Source organism: Mytilus trossulus, chromosome 1 (genome assembly GCF_036588685.1).
Source record: "Mytilus trossulus isolate FHL-02 chromosome 1, PNRI_Mtr1.1.1.hap1, whole genome shotgun sequence".
Classification (NCBI taxonomy): domain Eukaryota; kingdom Metazoa; phylum Mollusca; class Bivalvia; order Mytilida; family Mytilidae; genus Mytilus; species Mytilus trossulus.
The window spans coordinates 105,634,974-105,655,352 of NC_086373.1; the positions used below are offsets into that span (position 1 = coordinate 105,634,974).

At 30.2% G+C, this 20,379-nt stretch overlaps 2 protein-coding genes across 4 annotated transcripts in view; one reads left to right on the forward strand and one right to left on the reverse strand.

The window, feature by feature from the left end:
• Window positions 1-3,394, forward strand: part of LOC134705600 (KICSTOR complex protein SZT2-like) — a 119,541-nt gene extending 116,147 nt beyond the window's left edge. The window contains exon 63 of the mRNA XM_063564325.1: window positions 1,121-3,394. Within this exon, the coding sequence (XP_063420395.1) occupies window positions 1,121-1,261 (141 nt within the window). The 3' untranslated portion in view covers window positions 1,262-3,394. The remainder of the gene's footprint in view (window positions 1-1,120) is intronic.
• A 3,648-nt stretch (window positions 3,395-7,042) lies between these two features.
• Window positions 7,043-20,379, reverse strand: part of LOC134695672 (uncharacterized) — an 86,795-nt gene continuing 73,458 nt past the window's right edge. For 2 of the 3 annotated variants that reach the window (XM_063557038.1, XM_063557022.1), the window contains 3 exons: window positions 14,033-14,691; window positions 9,694-10,715; window positions 7,043-9,232 (listed from right to left, as the gene is read on the reverse strand). In XM_063557038.1, coding sequence (XP_063413108.1) covers window positions 9,193-9,232; window positions 9,694-10,715; window positions 14,033-14,691 — 1,721 coding nt within the window. In that variant the 3' untranslated portion in view covers window positions 7,043-9,192. The remainder of the gene's footprint in view (window positions 9,233-9,693; window positions 10,716-14,032; window positions 14,692-20,379) is intronic. The other variant, XM_063557030.1, reaches the window with a different exon arrangement.

Here is a 20,379-nt window from a genome sequence, read left to right on the forward strand (position 1 = left end):
AAACCATGAATTTATCAAAAAAAATTAAATACAAGAAATCATTCAAATTCCATAATTAAAAATAATTCCAAGTTCAAATAAAAGCCTGTTTCTAGTAATTTTTGCCAAAATTACGAGCTTTGGACTTTGATAAGTTGTTGAAAATCACAGTTTTACAGACTTTTTTAAACGGATGTTTGGGACAAAAATGTCGGTTATTGATTTGGGGATGTACGTCAGGCGATGGGCGGTTGGTCAGTCGGGCGGACGGCAATCAAATGTTGTCCGTGCATTAACTCATGAACAGTTCAACCAAAGCTTTTAAAATTTTAATATGTTGTTACTGACAACTAAATGAAGGTCAAGTTCAATAATGGCGATTTTGACTTTTACCGTTCAGGAGTTATGGTTCTTGAAAGATTGAAAAATGGAGTTTCCAGTCGTTTCCGTGCATTTACGCATGAACTGTTCAACCAAAGCTTCCCAAATTTTAATATGTTGTTACTGATGACAAAATAGAGGTCAAGTTCAATAATGACGATTTTGACTTTTGACTGTTTCATTCCCTTCCGCTAATTTTTGACAAAATTTAGCGTATACAACTTTATGAATTGTTGAAAATCACAGTTATACGTTGGTTTTTTTTCTACACGCCTCCAGATTTTGAGCTGATTTTAATTTGTGAGACTACCATCAGCTTTCTGTCCACATGTGTTATTGAAACTGCAGATTTTTCAACTTTTTGAGACAGGGCCATTCGTGTCGCTTTGACACATCTAGTTTACATTTATTTCCATATAAAAAAAATAGTAATAAAAAAATTAAAAAATTCCAAGAATTCAAAATATGAAAATATATTTAAATCATTGAAAAAGGTAAAGGCACAAGGGAAAAAGGATAAAAAGACAACTGTCCACAAAACATACACAGAAAAAACTAAAGGATGAGCACCTCACCTAAAACCAAGGTTAAACTTACCCAGGTTAATGCTAAGGTATTTGCTTCTCAAATGACACAAAGAAAATAAAATGTTAATCCTGCTACAGTTGGATTTATAAGATATAAGATGTTTTTTTGCACATAATTCATATTTATGTAACATAATAATTATATGTAATATTCTTAAATTTATTGTTTTTAGGACCTATGTGCAGTTTTTCGTGAAGCCCTATCTGATGAAGCAGATCAAAGCAAGCCAAGTTTACCATTTATCAACATCCAAGATCATGAAACAGACTTTATTAATGTTTGTTGTTTTCATCTCTGGGCTTCTTTATTGTGAAGAATTGATCAACTAACTTGACATTCATTTGCATTTAAAACCATAATTTTCATTGAACCATTTATGTGAAACCATGACAACCTCTGTGTTTTTATATATGGGTTGTATGAGACTCCAAGATATATTCTTTATGAAATATTTTATACCCATGCTTCAGAGTGGAGGTAGTTATAAATAAAGTATAACAAGTGTAATGTAAACTTTAATTGTTACTTTATACAATTAGATTGTATACACTATAGACATATTTGTTACTAATTCCTATTGTCAAATTTGCAGTTATATTGAGAGATACCGTTAAAGCAGAAATTTTTGTGGAGGATTTGATTTCGTTTATTTACTGGAAATTATATATCAACGAAATTAAAAAAATAAAATGAATATTAAACCTTCATATAATATTGCTTCCATTTACTGGAAACCACAAAATTAATCCCCATGAAATGTTATATGGAGACAAAACCCCAAAGTTTTAACCCAACTAAACTTAATGTTTCTACAGTAGATATAGAACTTGATTTTGTTAAAAAAAGTTTTTTGAAATAGGTAATTTTCTAACCAACTACTTTCTTTGTTTCCTTGCCTTCTGATTAGTTGCTTATTATCAGGAAATAAGGACATGTGACTTTACTGATGAGATTTTCTAAAATTGTGTCAGTTGTCATGGCGACAAATTATAAACAGTCATATTAATAATGTATATGACAAATATAACCAAAATTTTGTTTTTGTTTATCTGTCTTGCATACTCATGTTACAGTTTCATTTTAATCATATTGATCTTGTCTCTTCGCTAACTTAAACCTGTATATTCTCTGCATTAAGATAAATCTGTATATGTATATTTTAACATTTATATGGAGAACAAAATTATAATTCTTATGATCTCTCTAGTCTTGCCATTTCTCATATAAGATTTTACAAATTTGTTCATTTTACCATATTTTTATCATGAGATGAGAAATATATCAATTAACTCCTGATAATGTTTTTAATAACATATGGATCATTTTGTTGGTTTGATGTGATCAGTTTTACATTTTTATTTTTGTATAAATTTCTAAAATAAAAATGATGTTAGAGCTATTATAGAAATCCATGTTTACCAAAACTTTGGTTGACATTCTAGCAAACATTGTTAGAATGTTTAACTTGACCTTGAAACCAAAATTATATTATTCTAGTGTTACTAAAATCATTAATATTGAAAGGTTTCAACTAAATGACCCATAGTTTCTTTATATTCAAATCTTTAGAAATACTTGTTGATTTTTTTTTTACTGTTTGGTATGTAACATTATAGTAAATAGTGAGACATTACTTAAAGATTGGAAACAATATTACTGCTTATGACATGATATTTTGATTAGGAAATTGTTAGCAATCTAATAGCTGATAGAGTGATAGAGCAGATTATTACCTAGGGTAATATAGTATTTGCCATAGGACGGCCGTGAAGTATAAAAAAGTAACAAGTTCTTTTTTGTTTCTAAAGATAGGATACACTTTGTAAAATTATTCTCTCTGTGATATGAGATGACTTTTTCCCTGTGTAATAGAAGTCTCAGTTGTTAAACAGTTTCTGTAAAAAGCTTTTTCTGTGATTATAGCTACTGAAGTGTGTGATTGATCTAACATTCGTTTTGCAAAAAATATTTTTGTAAATTTAGTTGTAAATTCTGCAAGAGTTAGTTGGATTTGTTAAATATAATCGATATTAAAAGAATATCATGCTTATGACAAATATTGTTATATTGCGAAATGGAAAGTTATTTTTGTTACCTCCGGTAGGCTGATATTGTTAATGCTGACACAAAGAAAGTTTTTTTTCTTTTTTATATAATATAAAACTCAAAGTGCCATTATATTCCTGCATAGTATTTTTGTAATAACATAACACTTTTGGACATAATAAAATTGTATGCAGTGCATTGTTTCGTTAAATTATGCTGAACATGCTTTTGAATACACAAATATATATTTAAATTAGGTAATAAATTCACATGCACACAACGAAACTTGCAATAAGTTTTCATGATTGTTTTAAATTGTTAAGATATTGTATATCTGGTTTTGACCTACAGTGCTGTATAATTAATTTTAATGGTTATTTCAATAAATGACTACAATAAAGTTCTTGTTTATATTACAAATAGTTTTAGACAACCAACATGAAGCAAAAATCCCACACTTTCTTCAAAATTCCCTACTTCTATATGGGTCAATTTTCAAGAAGTCCTTGGGAGCTTAACGAAGCCACAATAAAAATCAGAACTTTACTGGATAAGAAGGGATTTTAGTCAGACTGGGTTATTCATTGAAATATCAAAAGAACATTACTTCCACGCCAACTAACAAGGACCTTACATTGCTTACAACACAGTCATGATAAGCCCTTCTATTGACTTCAGTTGTATATTTGTTGAACAAATAATGCATATGGTTTTGTGATGCATATATGTGAGGATAATTGATCAGTAATGAAGAATATCAGACAAAGTCTTTCTTCAAACATGGTCATTAGTTAAAATTGTAGTTATCTCCCTTTTGCAAAATTATTAAACAGTGATCATTTAGCTTTCTTCCTTTCATCCTTAAGGCTGAAGAAGACTTCAGTTAATTCTATCATTTGATTAAAGGAGTTATTTATATACAGATTCAATAGCAGTTATGTAAGGAAAGTATTCTTCATTTTCATTTGATCACATAAGACATTTATTTATTAAATTCAGAGAGAAAATGGAAGATAAAATTGAGAATGGAAATCAAATGGGGAATGTGTCAAAGAGACAACAACCTGACCATAGAGCAGGCAACAGCCGAAGGCCACCAATGGGTCTACAGCTAGAAAATCCTGCACCTGGAGGCATCCTTCAGCTGGCCCCTAAACAAATATGTATACTAACAAAACCTTTCAATAGACTTATTAAGAAGTGATATAGTTACGATACTGTTGTCAAGTCATTAAAGATTGCATATTTTGGCGTTAATATTGATTCACTTACAGGGTCTTTGCATTGGAACTAAACACATTTATTCAAAAACCAGTTGTTGGCATGACACAGGTTATGTTCTTCTCATATATTTTATGACGGTATGATTCTAAACCCCTAACGGAAAGGATTGTGCCTGATGTTCATATGATGAAATCATAATCTTTCAGTCAGTTTAATTGAAGTCTGGAGCTGGCATTTCTACATTGGCTAGAGGTATAGGGGGAGGGTTGAGATCTCACAAACATGTTTAACCCCGCCGCATTTTGCGCCTGTCCTAAGGCAGGAGCCTCTGGCCTATGTTAGTCTAGTATTATTTTAATTTTAGTTTCTTGTGTACAATTTGGAAATTAGTATGGTGTTCATTATCACTGAACTAGTATATATTTGTTTAGGGGCCAGCTGAAGGACGCCTCCGGGTGTGAAAATTTCTCGCTACATTGAAGACCTGTTGGTGACCTTCTTCTGTTTTCTTAGTTTTTTTCTATGGTCGGGTAATTGTCTCTTCGACACATTCCCCATTTCCATTCTCAATTTTAGTACAGTGATAATGGATGTTACACTAAACTCAGAATTATAGTCCAGTCAAACTAAGTTTGAACGTCAAACTAGTTGCAACAGAAAATGTTTTTGTTCTCATTTATAGTATTAAGCCCCAAATATACACAGAAAAAGTCCCATAAAATCTAACTTGAGGAAAACTCAAATTTTGCATTTTTAATTTCTTATGGAAATTAACATTGGAAAGGGAGATATCTTCTTTTTTTTGTTTTGACACATTTTTCATATAAGAAATTGCAAATCTATTATGCTTTGTAACCATTTTGAAAAAATCATGTGAATATTTGGTATTATTCAAATCTGTAAATTATATTTGTTCAGCATCTACCTTTGTCAAAGAAACCTTAACCACAAAAAGAATATATGCTTAGTTAGTTTTATTCAATTTGAGATTCTTTACCTTGACATGCTGAAAAATCTGATAAATGGTCACTATTGGATTATGAAATCTAGGTTGTAGCTTTGTAAATGATTTGAAAACACCTTTAGAGTTTTTTGTTTAACTTTAAAGATGGCTAAAGATCAAGATGCTATTTTTGTTTTGTAAGTTGACAGATTTCATTATCTACTATTTATACACTAGTTATAAAACATAACTCTTTGCAACGTTATGAATTGAGACTAGATTGCAGTACATATTGTATACAAATAAAATAAATTACTTGTATATACAAAAAGGAGAAAAAGACGGCCAAAATATCAAGAATCAATACATTCTGTTGAATAGAAGTGGTAAACTGATAATTTTGTATCAATTTTTATTGATTTTTCTGACTTTGTTGCAGAGTTATCTCCCATATCAATGCAATTCCATAGGAATTTTAAAACATGATTTTTTTTTTTTCCCCTCAAGTTAGATTTTATGGGACTTTTTTCTATATATGTTTGGGGTATAATGCTAAAGATTAAAACTAAAAAATCTTCTGTTGCAATTACTTCAAGGTTAGGGTCAAATTTATGCTAGATTGACTAGACTAATATATACAAGAAATAAAAATTAAAAATAATACAAGACTAACAAAGGCCAGAGGCTCCTGACTTGGGACAGGCCCAAAAATTTGGTTGGGTTAAACATGTTTTTTGAGAATGGCCAAATATACTCCAGGATTCAAAGAAAACATACAACCATATTTTCCCAAAAGAAAACCATGAAAAGACATGTAATATTGAGCAACTTGAACCAAACAGAAAACTGGAATCATCTGGTAAGGTTTTGGCCATCATTGCTCCACTAGTGCCACCTGTTGTATTGCTCAGTCAGGTTAATTTTTAATGATACAAGTATCACTCTCAGCTTTGTTGTAACCAGGAAATCTAGATAAGAAATGTAAGACCTGAGATACCATATCAACTGGGTGATATATACTCTGTATGCTGGAATTATTGACACAGATATATTATATTGCCATATTGGGGAAAAAAAGAAAAATTTGCCTGTTGACATGAATGCCCCCGCATAAGCTTTTCAATTATCCAAGTTAAAAAGGGGTAGAATGGTAAATGACTGATTATTCAAATTTGAACTCTGTCTGCAAGTTTAAGTTCTCATCATTGTGCATGAGTTTCATAAAATTTGGATGAGGAAATTAATTTAATAGCTGGGAGTTTATTAACACTACCAGAAGCTATTAACATATATTACAATGTTACAAGTTACTTGGATTATCTTCACCTTAATATATAGAACCTGGATTCCATTTGTGTCTTTCTATGTTGTACTACTGTTTCAGGTTAGAGTGAAGGTTGTACCTGTTAAAATGTTTAAACCCTTTGCATTTGCTTGCACCTGGCCGAAGTTAGGAGCCTGTTGTTCAGTGGTTGACATTTGTTGGTGTTGTTCATAAGTGCTTCTACTCTAGTTTCTTGTTTTTTTTATAGATTAGTTAGTTAACCTGTTTGACTTGTTTTTTAACTAATCATTTTGGACCGTTTATATCTTTGTTAGGCTTTGTTGAAGACCATACTTTGACCTATAATTGTTTACTATTTATACATTGTGACTTGGATGGAGAGTTGTTTCATTGGCACTCATACCATATCCTCTTATTCCTACATCCTCATGTAATGTTCTACATCTGAAAGTCTGAACAATTTTCTATTTTGGCATTGAGGAGTTTCTCTTACAAGGCAGATGGACAAATAACCAGACAGACTAAAAAACAAAACAGACAGCATGAATCCTATACACCTCCAAAACTATGTATGCAAAGGGTAAAATAAATAAATGTTTCAATATTAAGACTTTTATTTAATATAATTTGTAAGAATAACAGAAAATATAGATATGATATGTAAAATGTCAAACTTGCACTTTATATATAATAGGAATGTACAATAAAATCGGACATATACAAATGTTTACAAAACTGACCACTGGTCACCAGCACAGTCTCTTCCATAGTTAGTATATATGAAAATGACATTACTGATATTTTCCCCAATGTACCTATTAGTATTAAACTTCTCTATAGAAAAATGAATAAGAGATATTTCTGGAATTGTCAATATGTTACCTTGTTTAATTTCTGAAAAAAGGCAACAAAGGGATAAACCATTGCCAGGTCATGTAAACATAACAGATAAAAAAAAAGCTTCTCTCTTTAAATGATGTTCTCATAGGGCATCATTCTCTCATTACAATGACAAACACTTAACAAAAAGGGAGGAAATTAATTAAGTATTTGATCATTTAAAAAGATGAGTTTCTCCATTTTTCTATTTTAAATAAACAGGTAAAAACATTTTTTTTCTTTCTAAGATTTCATCGATTTAAAATTTTAAATGAATACATCAACACATGTATATTATGTATATAATATTTTACTAGGATACATTAAAACATGTAAACCAAGTTTTCATTGATTTTGTGTGGGTCATTTTTCCATAACAAAAATTTTTGAGCTCATAATTATCCATAGTAATCCATGTTTTAATTGTGTTACTGGCCAATATGTTTAGAATTTGAAATGAGTGGTACCCTACAAGAAGATGCAGTGCAGTAACCAAGTAAAGTGGTAACAGGTTATTGTCTACAACTATAAAATTTTGTACAGACTAATTTATTAGAGGTCATTAAATCAGGTTCTTAAAATAAAGATTTGAAGAAATACATGGTACACTTAAGTTAGAAACAGAAACAAAAAATTCAGCATTTGTAAAGGGGCATAACTCTAGAGGTAAAAAGAGATTTCAAAACCATCTAAATAACAGAAGTTACATGAACACACATGGTTATACTGTAATTCATTTTCAAATTAATTTTGATTGACAGAAATTAACAAGCAAAATCAGTTAATATTGTAGCTTCTGAATATATCTAGTTAATAACACACAATGGTTTAATATCACATTTGAAACACAATAAATTGCATTTGAACAAACATAAAATAAGGATTTATATATAAAAAAAAAAGCAAGAATATTTATATGTAAGAGCAAATGTAACTCTGTTTAATTAAGAGATTTACAACATTTAGATTTCACATGAAATCATTCAATTTTTACTCATCAGTAAAATATACATCTAAAACAAATAATTCAATCTTAAATATGTCTACACATTTCAGATCATTTCATTCTCCATTTTAAATGGGGAAAATATTAATGATATATAGAACAAATTTCTTTATAAATATATTATTAACTCTCATAGAAAAGTTTGTTGTAACAAATCTTATTCAATTTTTCAACATACTGTGCCATTTAAGAAATGTTATAATTCTGATCAAAATAATTTGTAGAAGACTTGTGCATAAAAATTCATAATTGATCCTGCATTGTATTTCTCTTAAATTTTATGATGAAAATTTATGCCATTCAGAAAATAATTTATTCTGATTATATATTTGATATGTACTTTTTTAAATCACAGTTTTAAATGTATTGAACTCATGATGCAAAAAGTGGTAAAAAAATAAAAATATATATGTTTCTTTTTAGAGTTATACATTATAATCATAATACCTCACACAACTATGTAGTTTTTAAATAATTAATTTAATTTTCATTTTCATAGCACTTCTCATAATTAAAAAATACTAGAATATACACTTTCAGAGTTATTTTAAACGTAGATTGATATGAATGTTGTATCATTAATCCTTTCTGTGAGTGATTTTAATGAAGGTAATGCTCATGATACAATATCATGATTATGGATTACTTCCCCTTGAATTGTTGAAGTTATGTCCCTTTTGTCACTTTGATGTTCACCCATACAGACTATTGATGCTACAATTCATTAGAATTTTTGTCTGACTGAAATATGTGTCAGAATGTTTACTAATAGACAATATCTGTCCTTGGATAACATTCAGTATTGTGAATTGTTTCTCTATTGTTTTAAAGCACCGTATATAATGTGTATTGCTAATAACTTCAGCTGTCTAAAATAACTCCACTACTTCTTCTTTGTGTCCTGCAATGAAACAAATAAAACATTAGTAAAAAATGTTCTCACTTACTATAAAGATTAAAAAAAAAAAGAAACATGTAGTTTTAATGTACTATAAGACAACAGTAAAGAGTTAAACATGTGCAATGTTTAGTTTAAACATATTTTATTGTTCAAAACAAATGGATTTTTCAACTAAGTTCTGTCTTCTCCATAAGAAACATGTGCAATGTTCATGCATGTTGATTTAAATTTGTGGGTTTTGTTGTTTAAAAGCTGTCAATTGTCATCATTTGTGAGGTACTTCCCATTGAACAATATTGAAATATCTAAAGGCATAACCATAACAGATTATTTTATGACACCTTCATGTTTATCTAATATTTAAATATATAATGCATGCAACTATGATTGAACTTGGAGAGGAATTAAAAATACCTAACCATCTACATGTGTCATAAATAAATCTGGTTCCCGAAACTTACTTTAGTTCTTCCTCTCTTTCTCTCATTTCTCTTAGTTCCTTTTCTATTTTGGACTCTGCATGTTGCCGTGACTCCCGATATGAGAAAGCAGCACCACCAGTCTTTAATCGAAATTTGGGTTCCTCTTTACTTTGTTCAGGAGAAGTGATACTATTGTCTTTTGATTCAGTCTCTCCATTTTCTACAAGTGGTTTTGGAGAACCACTTTTATTTATAACGAAATTCCTTTTCACAGGTCCTGACATTTTTGTCGGTACTTCAGAGAATTTCATTGGAGTTTCGATATGTTCCTCGGAAGTTGTCATTATTTTACCTTCCTTTCTATATGTCATTTCTCTTTCCTTCTGTTTGGCTAATTCATTTTGAAGTCGTGAGGAGGCAAATTTCCTCATAGATGGGGCATCACTACCTGATGAATTATACCTCCCACTATAATGAACTTCCTCCTCTTCAGGCACATTGTCTCTTTCAACTATTTCTGGTTTAGAAGTATCAACTAATAATGGCAAACCTTTTTGTGATCTTAGTTCATTTTCCCTGTCTCTAGCTACTCTTATCTCACGTTCAATAGGGGTTTCTTTTTTCACTGCTTGTTTTTTGGTGACTTTAACTTCTGATTCGTCCTGCACATTTTGTGGTGATTGACTAGATAAGAAGGAATTGAAAGACTGTTTTTGTATTGTTGGTGTTGGTGTTTTTTGTTGTTTCTGTGTAGTTGTTGTTTTCTGTACAGTTGGGACTTCCTTTTCCTGAATTTTCGTTGTGTTTTGTGTGCTCTGATGAACAGTATTACGTTGTTTTTGCAAATCCTCCTCTCTTTCACGATGTTCTCTTAATTCTTTGGCGATAAGACTTTCCCCTTCATGTTGATATGTTGCTATAGCCTCTTCGTATGTGATGTCTTCGCCATTTGTTTGTGGTTCACCATTAGCATGTTGATGAGATACTTCCTCCTCTCGTTCACGCTGCAGTCGGATTTCCTTAGCAATTACACTCTCATTGGCATCATTTTCTGAATCTTCCTACAATATAAAGTTTTTGTTAATCTTCAAGTTTTTAACTTTTCTTTTTGGTCACTTAACTTTAAAATACCCTTGTTTATAAACAAAAGTGCCATTAAGAAATAAACAAAACTAAAATAATCTTTAAACACAGCAACAACTAAAACAACTTCTTCTGTTTCTCTTTTATCTTTTTGAACTACATGGCAGACAAGTCATTATTCACAATGTTTGGAATTTATATACTAAGAAATAATGTCAATGGTAAATCTAGAATCTTTGACGCAATGGCAGAGGAAGATAATTTGGGGAAGTTACTTCAGAAAAGGTCAGGCAATAAGGATAAGGGATTATATAAAGTATCTGGATGCTAAAAAGCAAAGGGTATAAAAAAAAGTCTCTTCCCTTTCCAACCACTTTTGAGAGTTCATTTGTGTAAAGTAAATTATACATTTTAGAATCATGAATCATACGGTAAGCAAAGCTCAGCTGTTCAAATAACACTGAATGTGTTCAATAAGTCTTTTGACAAGAAGAAATTAACTGACTTCAAACTTACAAAATGATTTTTGAATTACCTTTTTTGATGATGTTCCAAATATTTTGTTACTCTCAAAAATAAGCATTGTTAAATAATACAATGTACCTGGAATCTTAGGGCCAGGTAACGAATAACTTTCCTGGACATGTGTAATAGCGTCTTTTTAATGTATTAATCATTCACTGCAACAGCTTTTACAAATCAATACAATATTTTATTCTGTTCATTCCTCTATTTTACTTTAAAGGAATTTATTAAAAACTGCTGTGAATTCTGTCCTTCATTTAAATGGGTTTTGTTTGTCATCATATATGGTTCTACGTAGGTATGAGTTTCATTTGTCATCATATATTGTTCTACATAGGTAAAACTTTTGTTTGTCATAGGATATTTACCATAAGTCAATCTGAGGACCTAAGATATTCTTATGTAAAATGATTACAATTATCATACCAAATTCACAGAAATACTCTAAAAATTGTTAAAAAAATGGCCACTTCTTTAGGTTATGAAAATAAAAGATTCCCTTTGTATTATATGTATTTTTCCTTCCTCAGAAGGTTAACTATAACTTAGGGGAAAGAGAAAATAAAAAAAAATCCCTGTATATTGTTTGTAAGTTTCTTTTTTCATAAGGTGTACTGTAACTTGGGGAAAGTATATACACACTTATAAAACCTTCATAAAATTTAATTAAAAGGTACTGAAAGGTTTTCCATTTTAATTATTACTTTCTAATAATGAAATATTCAAGTTAAACCATAAAAATTGAACTGCCTTTATTATTTTCTGCTCAGACAATAGTTGAAATTAAAACTTTTTATAAGTAGATTTTTATTAATTCAACCACAACTGACAATATATACAAATGTATATATATTAAATACAGGAAATTCTTGGTACACTTCTTATCATAAAAGAATGAAATTTAAAGCCTCAAAAAGCTTACAAAATTCACTGATCTTTAAACAAGGCCAATACAATTAAAGAGACTAATTTTCAAAAGAAAGCCAAACAAAGGATATACATTGCATAATAAACTGCTTTTCTTCATGAAAGGTGTTTCAACAAGATTTTTCGAATAGAGATTATTTTTTTCTGCTGACTGTAGTAATTAACACCAGATAGTAAAAGTTATTTTATAGATCTGTTGGTACTAATATAATTATTATTAATATTTAAACAGTTAGTCTATATATGTATTACACAAATCTATAGTTTATGAAAACTAATATTCTGATTGTTGTGTTGGATTTCTTGTCTGATCGAAGTCCTTGTCTATGTACTTGACAAATCAATGAATTTTCTATTTTTTCAATTTCCAGATTGAAACTTTAAAACACAAATGTGCCTTACAAAAATGTAATGAACTAAGTTTAATAGATAAATATTCCCTTAAATAACATGCCATTGTGACAAATTGTGGTAAGAGAATAAAAAAAACTTAACAAAGGAGATATGCACTAAGTTACATCTGTAATTAATTACATCCTGGACATTAATCAACCATCAATCAATCAATCAATTAATTAATCCAGCACATCCTTATACATGTAAATGTGTCAGAGATATTCTTTATATTCACTTTCAAGCAAGAGGACTAAAAACTCAGAACTTTCTATTATGAGAATGTGGATAACAAAAAAGCATCTAAGTTAATATAACTTCTAGTTTTCCTTTTTAGGAAAGGTTAAAAGAGAAGGATGGCCTCTACAAGTTTCCATGTGATGTCAATATACCCAGGAACAAAACAATTCTAATAAATATTCCCCATCCCAGACATCTGACTGCCAGTCACTGCCTATTATTGTTTCCTTTATCAAAGTTTTGTATTAAATAGTAATATATCATTGATAACTTTTTAATAAAATTGTTAACTGAATATGGGTGGGTATTAGTGACATAATCTTCTCAAATATTTCCCTTACAAGGTACAGAAGAGGGGGTTTTACCTGATGAGGTAAATATGTGTCCAAGAATTCTAAACTTTATAAATCTGGATATATTTTAAGTATTTTCAAGAGCAGTTGAAAATGAATTCAAATTTTGCCTGTGGTGTATGCCCTTATTTTATAGGGCTTTTGTTAAATTTAACATCATTTGGCTCAGGTGAAGAGCTGTCTCATTGACAATCATATATCTTCTTAATTTCATATCATAAGTAAAAATCTTCCTAAAGTATTTATGATACAAAATTTATGAGAGTTTAATTGTTTATACCCCTATAAATCTAGAGTCCACTTAAGCTGTAATACAGACAGGGATATATTATAAAGAAAGTTACAATTAAAAATGATGTTTAAACCATAAGCATGACTATTTACAAATTCATGCATAATCTATAACCAAATGAAGCTTGAACTTAAGGCTAGTATACATTAGTCATTTATAAAAACTGGAATATGAGGCTATGAATCTGTTTTACTTGCATTCAAGTAAAACTGGTGAAAGAATGATTTGTCTAATTCTCTTAAATAGTACAAAATACACATGTTTTGATTCAAATTCAGGTCTTCCTTCAAGAACACAAGGGAACTTACTGTCTTACAATTCAAAGTTAATAAGTGTTCAACCTTATGTTTTAGTCAGTAAAATTATCAATACTTTGACAATGTCAACAAATTTCTAAGATATCTTTTTCAGTTGAGATTGTTTTTAGAAAACAATTGTGTCTCTGCAACCTTGACAAAAGATTAAGAATGATTGATGACCCTAAGCTGACTTTGATATGTCTTAGATGTAATATGCTTTCACTTGATCTATAGATTGATTTGATTGTAAGTTAACCAATACAAACCTCATATGTTCGTACTTTTAAGGCTTTTTCTCTCTCTTTATTTTCTAATATTTCCTGTTGTATGATTGTCTCCCTTTTCTGAAGCTCAGACCCACGGTCAGCTTCGGTCATTTCATGGTACATTGTCTGAAATTCTTTATTGTTATTGTTATTTTTCTTTTCAAAGTTTTGTTTGGATTCTGCTTGTCGTTTGATTAATTCCAACCTCTCCTCTTGTTCCTTACGTAACATCTCCTCACGCTCATTGGCAAGACGAATCTCTCTATCTATGGCACTTTCACTAGCGAACTGGTCGACATCTGTGTCAGACATTCTGTCTGGTGATTCTGACCTGGGGGATGTGATGGAAGGTTGTGGATCTGACTTGTATGGTAACTTGACTTCCCAGCGTTTGGCTGGAGAGATGTTCTTTGCTGGAGCTTTGATTGGCTCGTTACTCGTTGATCTGCAGAATGTTTCCCACTGTTTACGAGTGGAGGACAAATCGGCAATTGACTCACGGTCGACAATTTCAGATGTGTCGGACTCGTCAACAATATTTTTACTGTATAAGTCAACTTTTTCAGGTTTTTCTTCCCAATTTATTCCATTAACTGATTTTGTGTTTTCACGCCATGAATTGGATGCCGTGTTAACTTCTATGGCTGGATTACTAGGAGCTAAAAAGAAAAAGTTACCAGTTAGGAAAAAGGTCACATAACTTATTTATGATATACAGGCTATCATTATGTGATGACAAATACATGTACTTATTATCTACACAGTGATAAACCAAGCTAACCTGGAACTAACAGATAAATTGTATCTATTCAATTCATACATTACGTAAGAATCAAGAATTTAATCAATTATCTAGAAATATTATTAGATGAATTATAAATATATATTTGATAATAACTGTAGAGATAAAAGCCACATATTAAACAAAAGGGTAGAATAATATTGATCTTGGATCTCAGTAAATAAACAAATATGTTTAGGTTTATTCTCCTCAAACACCAAAAAACTTTACCATGTTCATAAATTCAGTCTGGAAGTTTGCTGTTATGATCTGTCAAATATATCATCAAAGCCAATACATTTACCAGACTACAAGAATCTATCTAGTTGTACATGCTGCCATGCTGCCATTTTAAATTGAATCAATTTCTATGCAGTGTGAAAATAAGACCTTACCTGAAGTGTTGGTGTACATACAGACCAATGTGAACCTAATCAAGTATGCAGTACACACTAGATAGGATCAAACTTTAATATCAAAAGACATTGGTTAGAAAACCTACCTTGATTCAGGTGTAAATCCAGGTAATCAGACAGGTAAAAACATACCTGTATTACAAATTAGATATTGTCTACCTCCGCAGGGTTACATTTATCTAAATGAGATAGTGTCACTAGGCGGTATCTTTTACTTACAGATCCAAGATCTGTAATCCTGACATAAAAAATCTTATTTACCTGCATTGTTTGTACTAAATGGTCACATGACTTATTACGGCAGTAAATCTCATGATAATAAAAATCAAATATTTTATTCATGACTGAGAAAATTAAATAGCATGCATAATAGATAAATATTTGTTGAGAGTAAATCTCTACCCAACCTACCTTGCCAAAGTACATACCCAGAATAGTTTACCGTTTATAATTGACATACTCAAATTTGACAAAGTTCCGATCTATTGTCATAATTGTGCCAAGTTGTATTTGGGTAATAGAATCCTATAACCTAAATTTTATGTCTCTTTTTAATCAGATAAAGTGCAATGCAAAATTAGTTAGGCAGACTATTGGAAGTGAAATCAATATTACATAGTATAAATATATACATTTACAACGTTTAAAATTCCTCAAAAAATGAAACTAAACCTCTCATTTGTTAATCTTTAATTAAATACCCTATATCTATATTCAATATCTCCAACATTTTGTGTATAGAACTCAAAGAGAGAGATTAAATTTTGAATCTTTTCAAAATGTTTGAATTGTGACACAATCTGCAAGACAATTAAAATGTTACTGTAGATTTAAACTGGCATTGTCAACTTTCCATAAACTATGAAGTTAAATTCTTTATTACAGAAACAATCCTCTTTCCAATCCCCCAATGTTCACAGACAAAAGAACTGTTTCTATTGCTGTTTGTGATCTTGAGATTTGCTTGGAGGTCTACACCAAGAAACCAATTGACCTTCACCTGACAGCAGATTATTGTGATCAAAAACATCAGACAGAGGTGTACTCATTCTAGTCAAATACTTCCTAATTGTAAGGTAATTCAAAACATTCACAAAAGTTTGATGTTCATCAATGAACCATGAAATTGAGGTCAAGGCCAGATGTCGCTACCAGAGAGCCATGTATACCTTACAAAGATTCTAAAGAAAACATATAGAAAGTACTTAATTGAATTCACAAACAAACTCAGAAACTAACCATAGGTAACCTTAAACCATGACCCAACCAATGATGAAGAAGAGAAGATGCAGCCTAGGCAGTAGGTCAGAAGCCTGGGTATGAGGTCAGAAGCCTGAGAATGAGGTCAGATTCTCTCTTGAAGATGGACATCTACACCTAACAATAAGTCTATAGACCAAATATATTTAACCTATTTATACACAGAAATCATCAATTTACAAAACTTATATGGTTATTTCTTTTAGTCACTGAATCGTGCAAAATAAAGCCATAAACATACCAGAAAGATCTATTGTTTTTTGCAAATAAATGTTTTGAGGAAATGTTAACATTTACATAAGCATTCTAAAAACACTTTGTGTGTAGGCTAGAACAAATATGGAATAAAACGAAGTACTAAAATATACCAGAAATATACGATAATGTGAACAGTCATCATAAAATGTATGGTTTTATATCATATATCATCAGTTAAAAGTCTGTATTTAATGTTTTATTGTTAAAGCATTATCTATGTATTTACGATACCATCAAACATTTTGTTTTATTGTACAGAGATGAAAAATGATGTACTATAAAATGTCTTTAAGGATTATATAAAAATATATATAATGAATGATTAAATGTTTTCTCCTTAATTGGTTGAAAATAGATACAGAACAACAATAATACATAGGAACAAAGTTTTTGTTCTTAGCTGAAGGCAAAAAGATGTCAAATGTTGCACGATACAACAATTATAATAATGGTTAAAAGCAAGGAAGCCTTTAAAACAGACCAGGCATTTTTTAACCTTATTTATGAAACAACAATATCAAATCAGCTGATGGCAACATCTAATTAAACACCCACATAGCAAACAAAAATTGGTAACTATTTAAAACCAGAACATGAAAAATCATTTTGCCTAGAATACTGAAAATGGTTCTATATCTTACCCCTATCCTCTGGCACTACTTTCAGAATAATAACGGCGCTTGATGAGTAGATCGGAAAATCAAAATTGTCCATTTTCTTACTAATTTCAGTCCAAATATTCAAAGAAATCATTGAGTGATATTTACAGCCATGATATACTCCATGTTAAATATTAGTTGATTGAACACATCAAAACTATATAGATACTCAAATTGGCATTAAGTTATCTAGGTACGAGTGGTCACCTATAAACTAAAACTCAAAGATGGAATTACAACCAATAATGGAAGCCTAGTTTCCTTAGATACAGTTAGAATATCCTGACCATACTGAATTAAGATAACATTGAGATAGATGACGACAGGTGCTTCCCTTGTCCCTATCTATACACCCTGAACATACGTTTCACCTGTAACGTACTTCTTGTAGGCTGACCAAACCCTCATGTTAAATTCTCTTTCGGACATAAAACTTCATGTTTAGCCCAAAGATAAAACTTGTCTTCCTATCAATATGCTTCAGAGGACAATGTCACTCATAATTTTCTATATCGCAAATATAAGATTTTATACTGTAGGTGTTTTATATAAGATACTACAAAATTTTAGTAACAGGGAAAATATGATGCCCCCTTATCCTATAATTTAAGTCAATAAAATTGTGACAAAACTGACTCCCTTTTTCTATATTTTAGGTAAGTATCATTTAATCTTAGTAATACTATATTTTAAGTATCAATGATATTTGCACAGCAGCATTACAGAGGAACTATATTTTGTATCCTGTATAAAACACAGTGGATTGAATTTGAACAAATTCCAGTGTTCTTAAAATTGAAACCTTATACAGAATCAACTGCAACAGATATCATTGGAATTTATACAAAGTAAATTTTAAAGATTTTATTTGTGAGCCCATATGATTTCATATTTCTAACAGTTAAACTCTGAATATTCAAACAAGTAAACAATCAATGATATTTTAAATTTTAAAGAATTTCTCAAGTGTAAACTAAACAAAAGTTGGTAATTCTCATATAGTATTCCTTTTCAAACCATTTAAGTCACCACATACTAAACATATCAGAGCTTTTAATCTTGTTTAAATGCAGACCAAATATGTAAACATTTTAATGAAAGAGCATACCAATGAAAAAAGAAAGACTTATAATATTATCTGATAAACTAGCTATAGTGTATAATAGCCATACATACTTAGTAGAGATATTTGACAATAGGAAAACAAGGAGACATTCGATAGGTCTACTCAACAAAGATCTAATGATATAAAAGATGCTTTATGAGGAACCAAGCAAGCAAAAATTTCAGTATCCCAGAACCCAGTAAATGTATAATGATGATAAAAGTTTACATAATTCTTTTGATGTTTTCAAAAAGACTTCAGTCATAATATAGAACAGGATAAGCTAAGGTTGAATAAACATGAACAAATTACTTGTGAAAAGAACATCAAAAACTGTTTTAAAATTGACTTAAACACCCTGGTATGATTCATAAACAAATCTAATGAGCTACATCTGCTGCACACATAAACAAGGTTTGCAATACTTAAATTAAACACTTTAAAACCCACAACTTTAAAATAATTGATCATGATAGACAAACTTTGGCTTATGCATCTTTTTAACAAAAGTTAAAGACATTTTATAATTGATTGATTAATTGTTGTTTGCTTATCATCCAGTGGCAAAGAGACATTATATGACATGTATGCTACAAATATAACAAGCTCAGAGAATAAATGTGACTCAACAGAAAGCTTAACTGTTACCAGTCAAGCTAAGCTGTTTCCAGGCAAGCAACCTCTTTACGTAATCAGTTAAGGACAGGTTCTTCTAAAGGTTACAAATGATCCTTAAATTTTCCTGTTTATATGATTCTATAGAAATTAATCTTCTTATTTAAAATAAACCACAAAAACCGATGTTCAAATTATTTTCTCCATTCCTGTACGACATGAAAAAGTAATGGAGATATCTTAGACACTAAACTATGGGCCGAGGCGTGGACGTCTCGGTGTTTGTTCTTTTAAGTAACATTTGCACAATTATGTTAGACAACATACCAATTTTCCTGTTTTAGTTGTAGAAGATACAATTTAAACCTGATTTTACAATAAAAACTATAACTAATAGTCTTATCTGATTTAAGATATTTATAACAAGTGCAGAATCAAACCTCCACATAGGAGACTGAAGAATGTCACTGATGAAATATACGATGCTATAAAAAGAATATGTCAACATTTCTAAGTAAAATTCAGTACATTAGTTGTATCCCTAGTTACATAGACAGAATTTTCTTTGCTATATTTTTTTGTTTTTTTCTGAACTCTAGACTCTCATTGTAACTATGATAAACAAATTTACAAGAAACAACCTAAATTCAAATTTATCAGTAAATCAGGATTTGAAATGTACAAACTTCTTAGTAATTCACAAAAATTGAAAGTTGTTTACCAGTTAATTTATAGTTATGACCATATTAATGATAATTGATGTCAACACTGAAGTGCTGACTACTGTGCTGTAAATGTTTTATTTCATGTGTGCTTGTGATGCTTCTGTTTGTCTTTTACAATTTAAGTTAAGCTGAGAAAGTACTTGAACTGAAAATAATTTAATTATAACCACTTACAGCTTACATCTAAATCAAGATAAACAGCATATAACTTAAAGTATCATAGAATGCTTTAAAAACTAAGGAATAACTTACTCACCAGGAACATTAGGAATGATAATTGTAAAAATACTTTAATATTGTTTACCTGGACGGGAAAATGTGTTATAAAACATTGTTATATCCCAAATTATTTCAGCCTGGTCCTCATTGAAAGATGGTCTTGGTATAATTTGTGTTTTTATGGTTTATTATTAGTAATCAATATAATATGTTTCATCCATCCCATACACTGTAACCCCCAGATGTTGTTCTGTCAACCTAATAATCAATTTCTTAAATAAATGGAGGCAAAAAATATTGAAATATTAT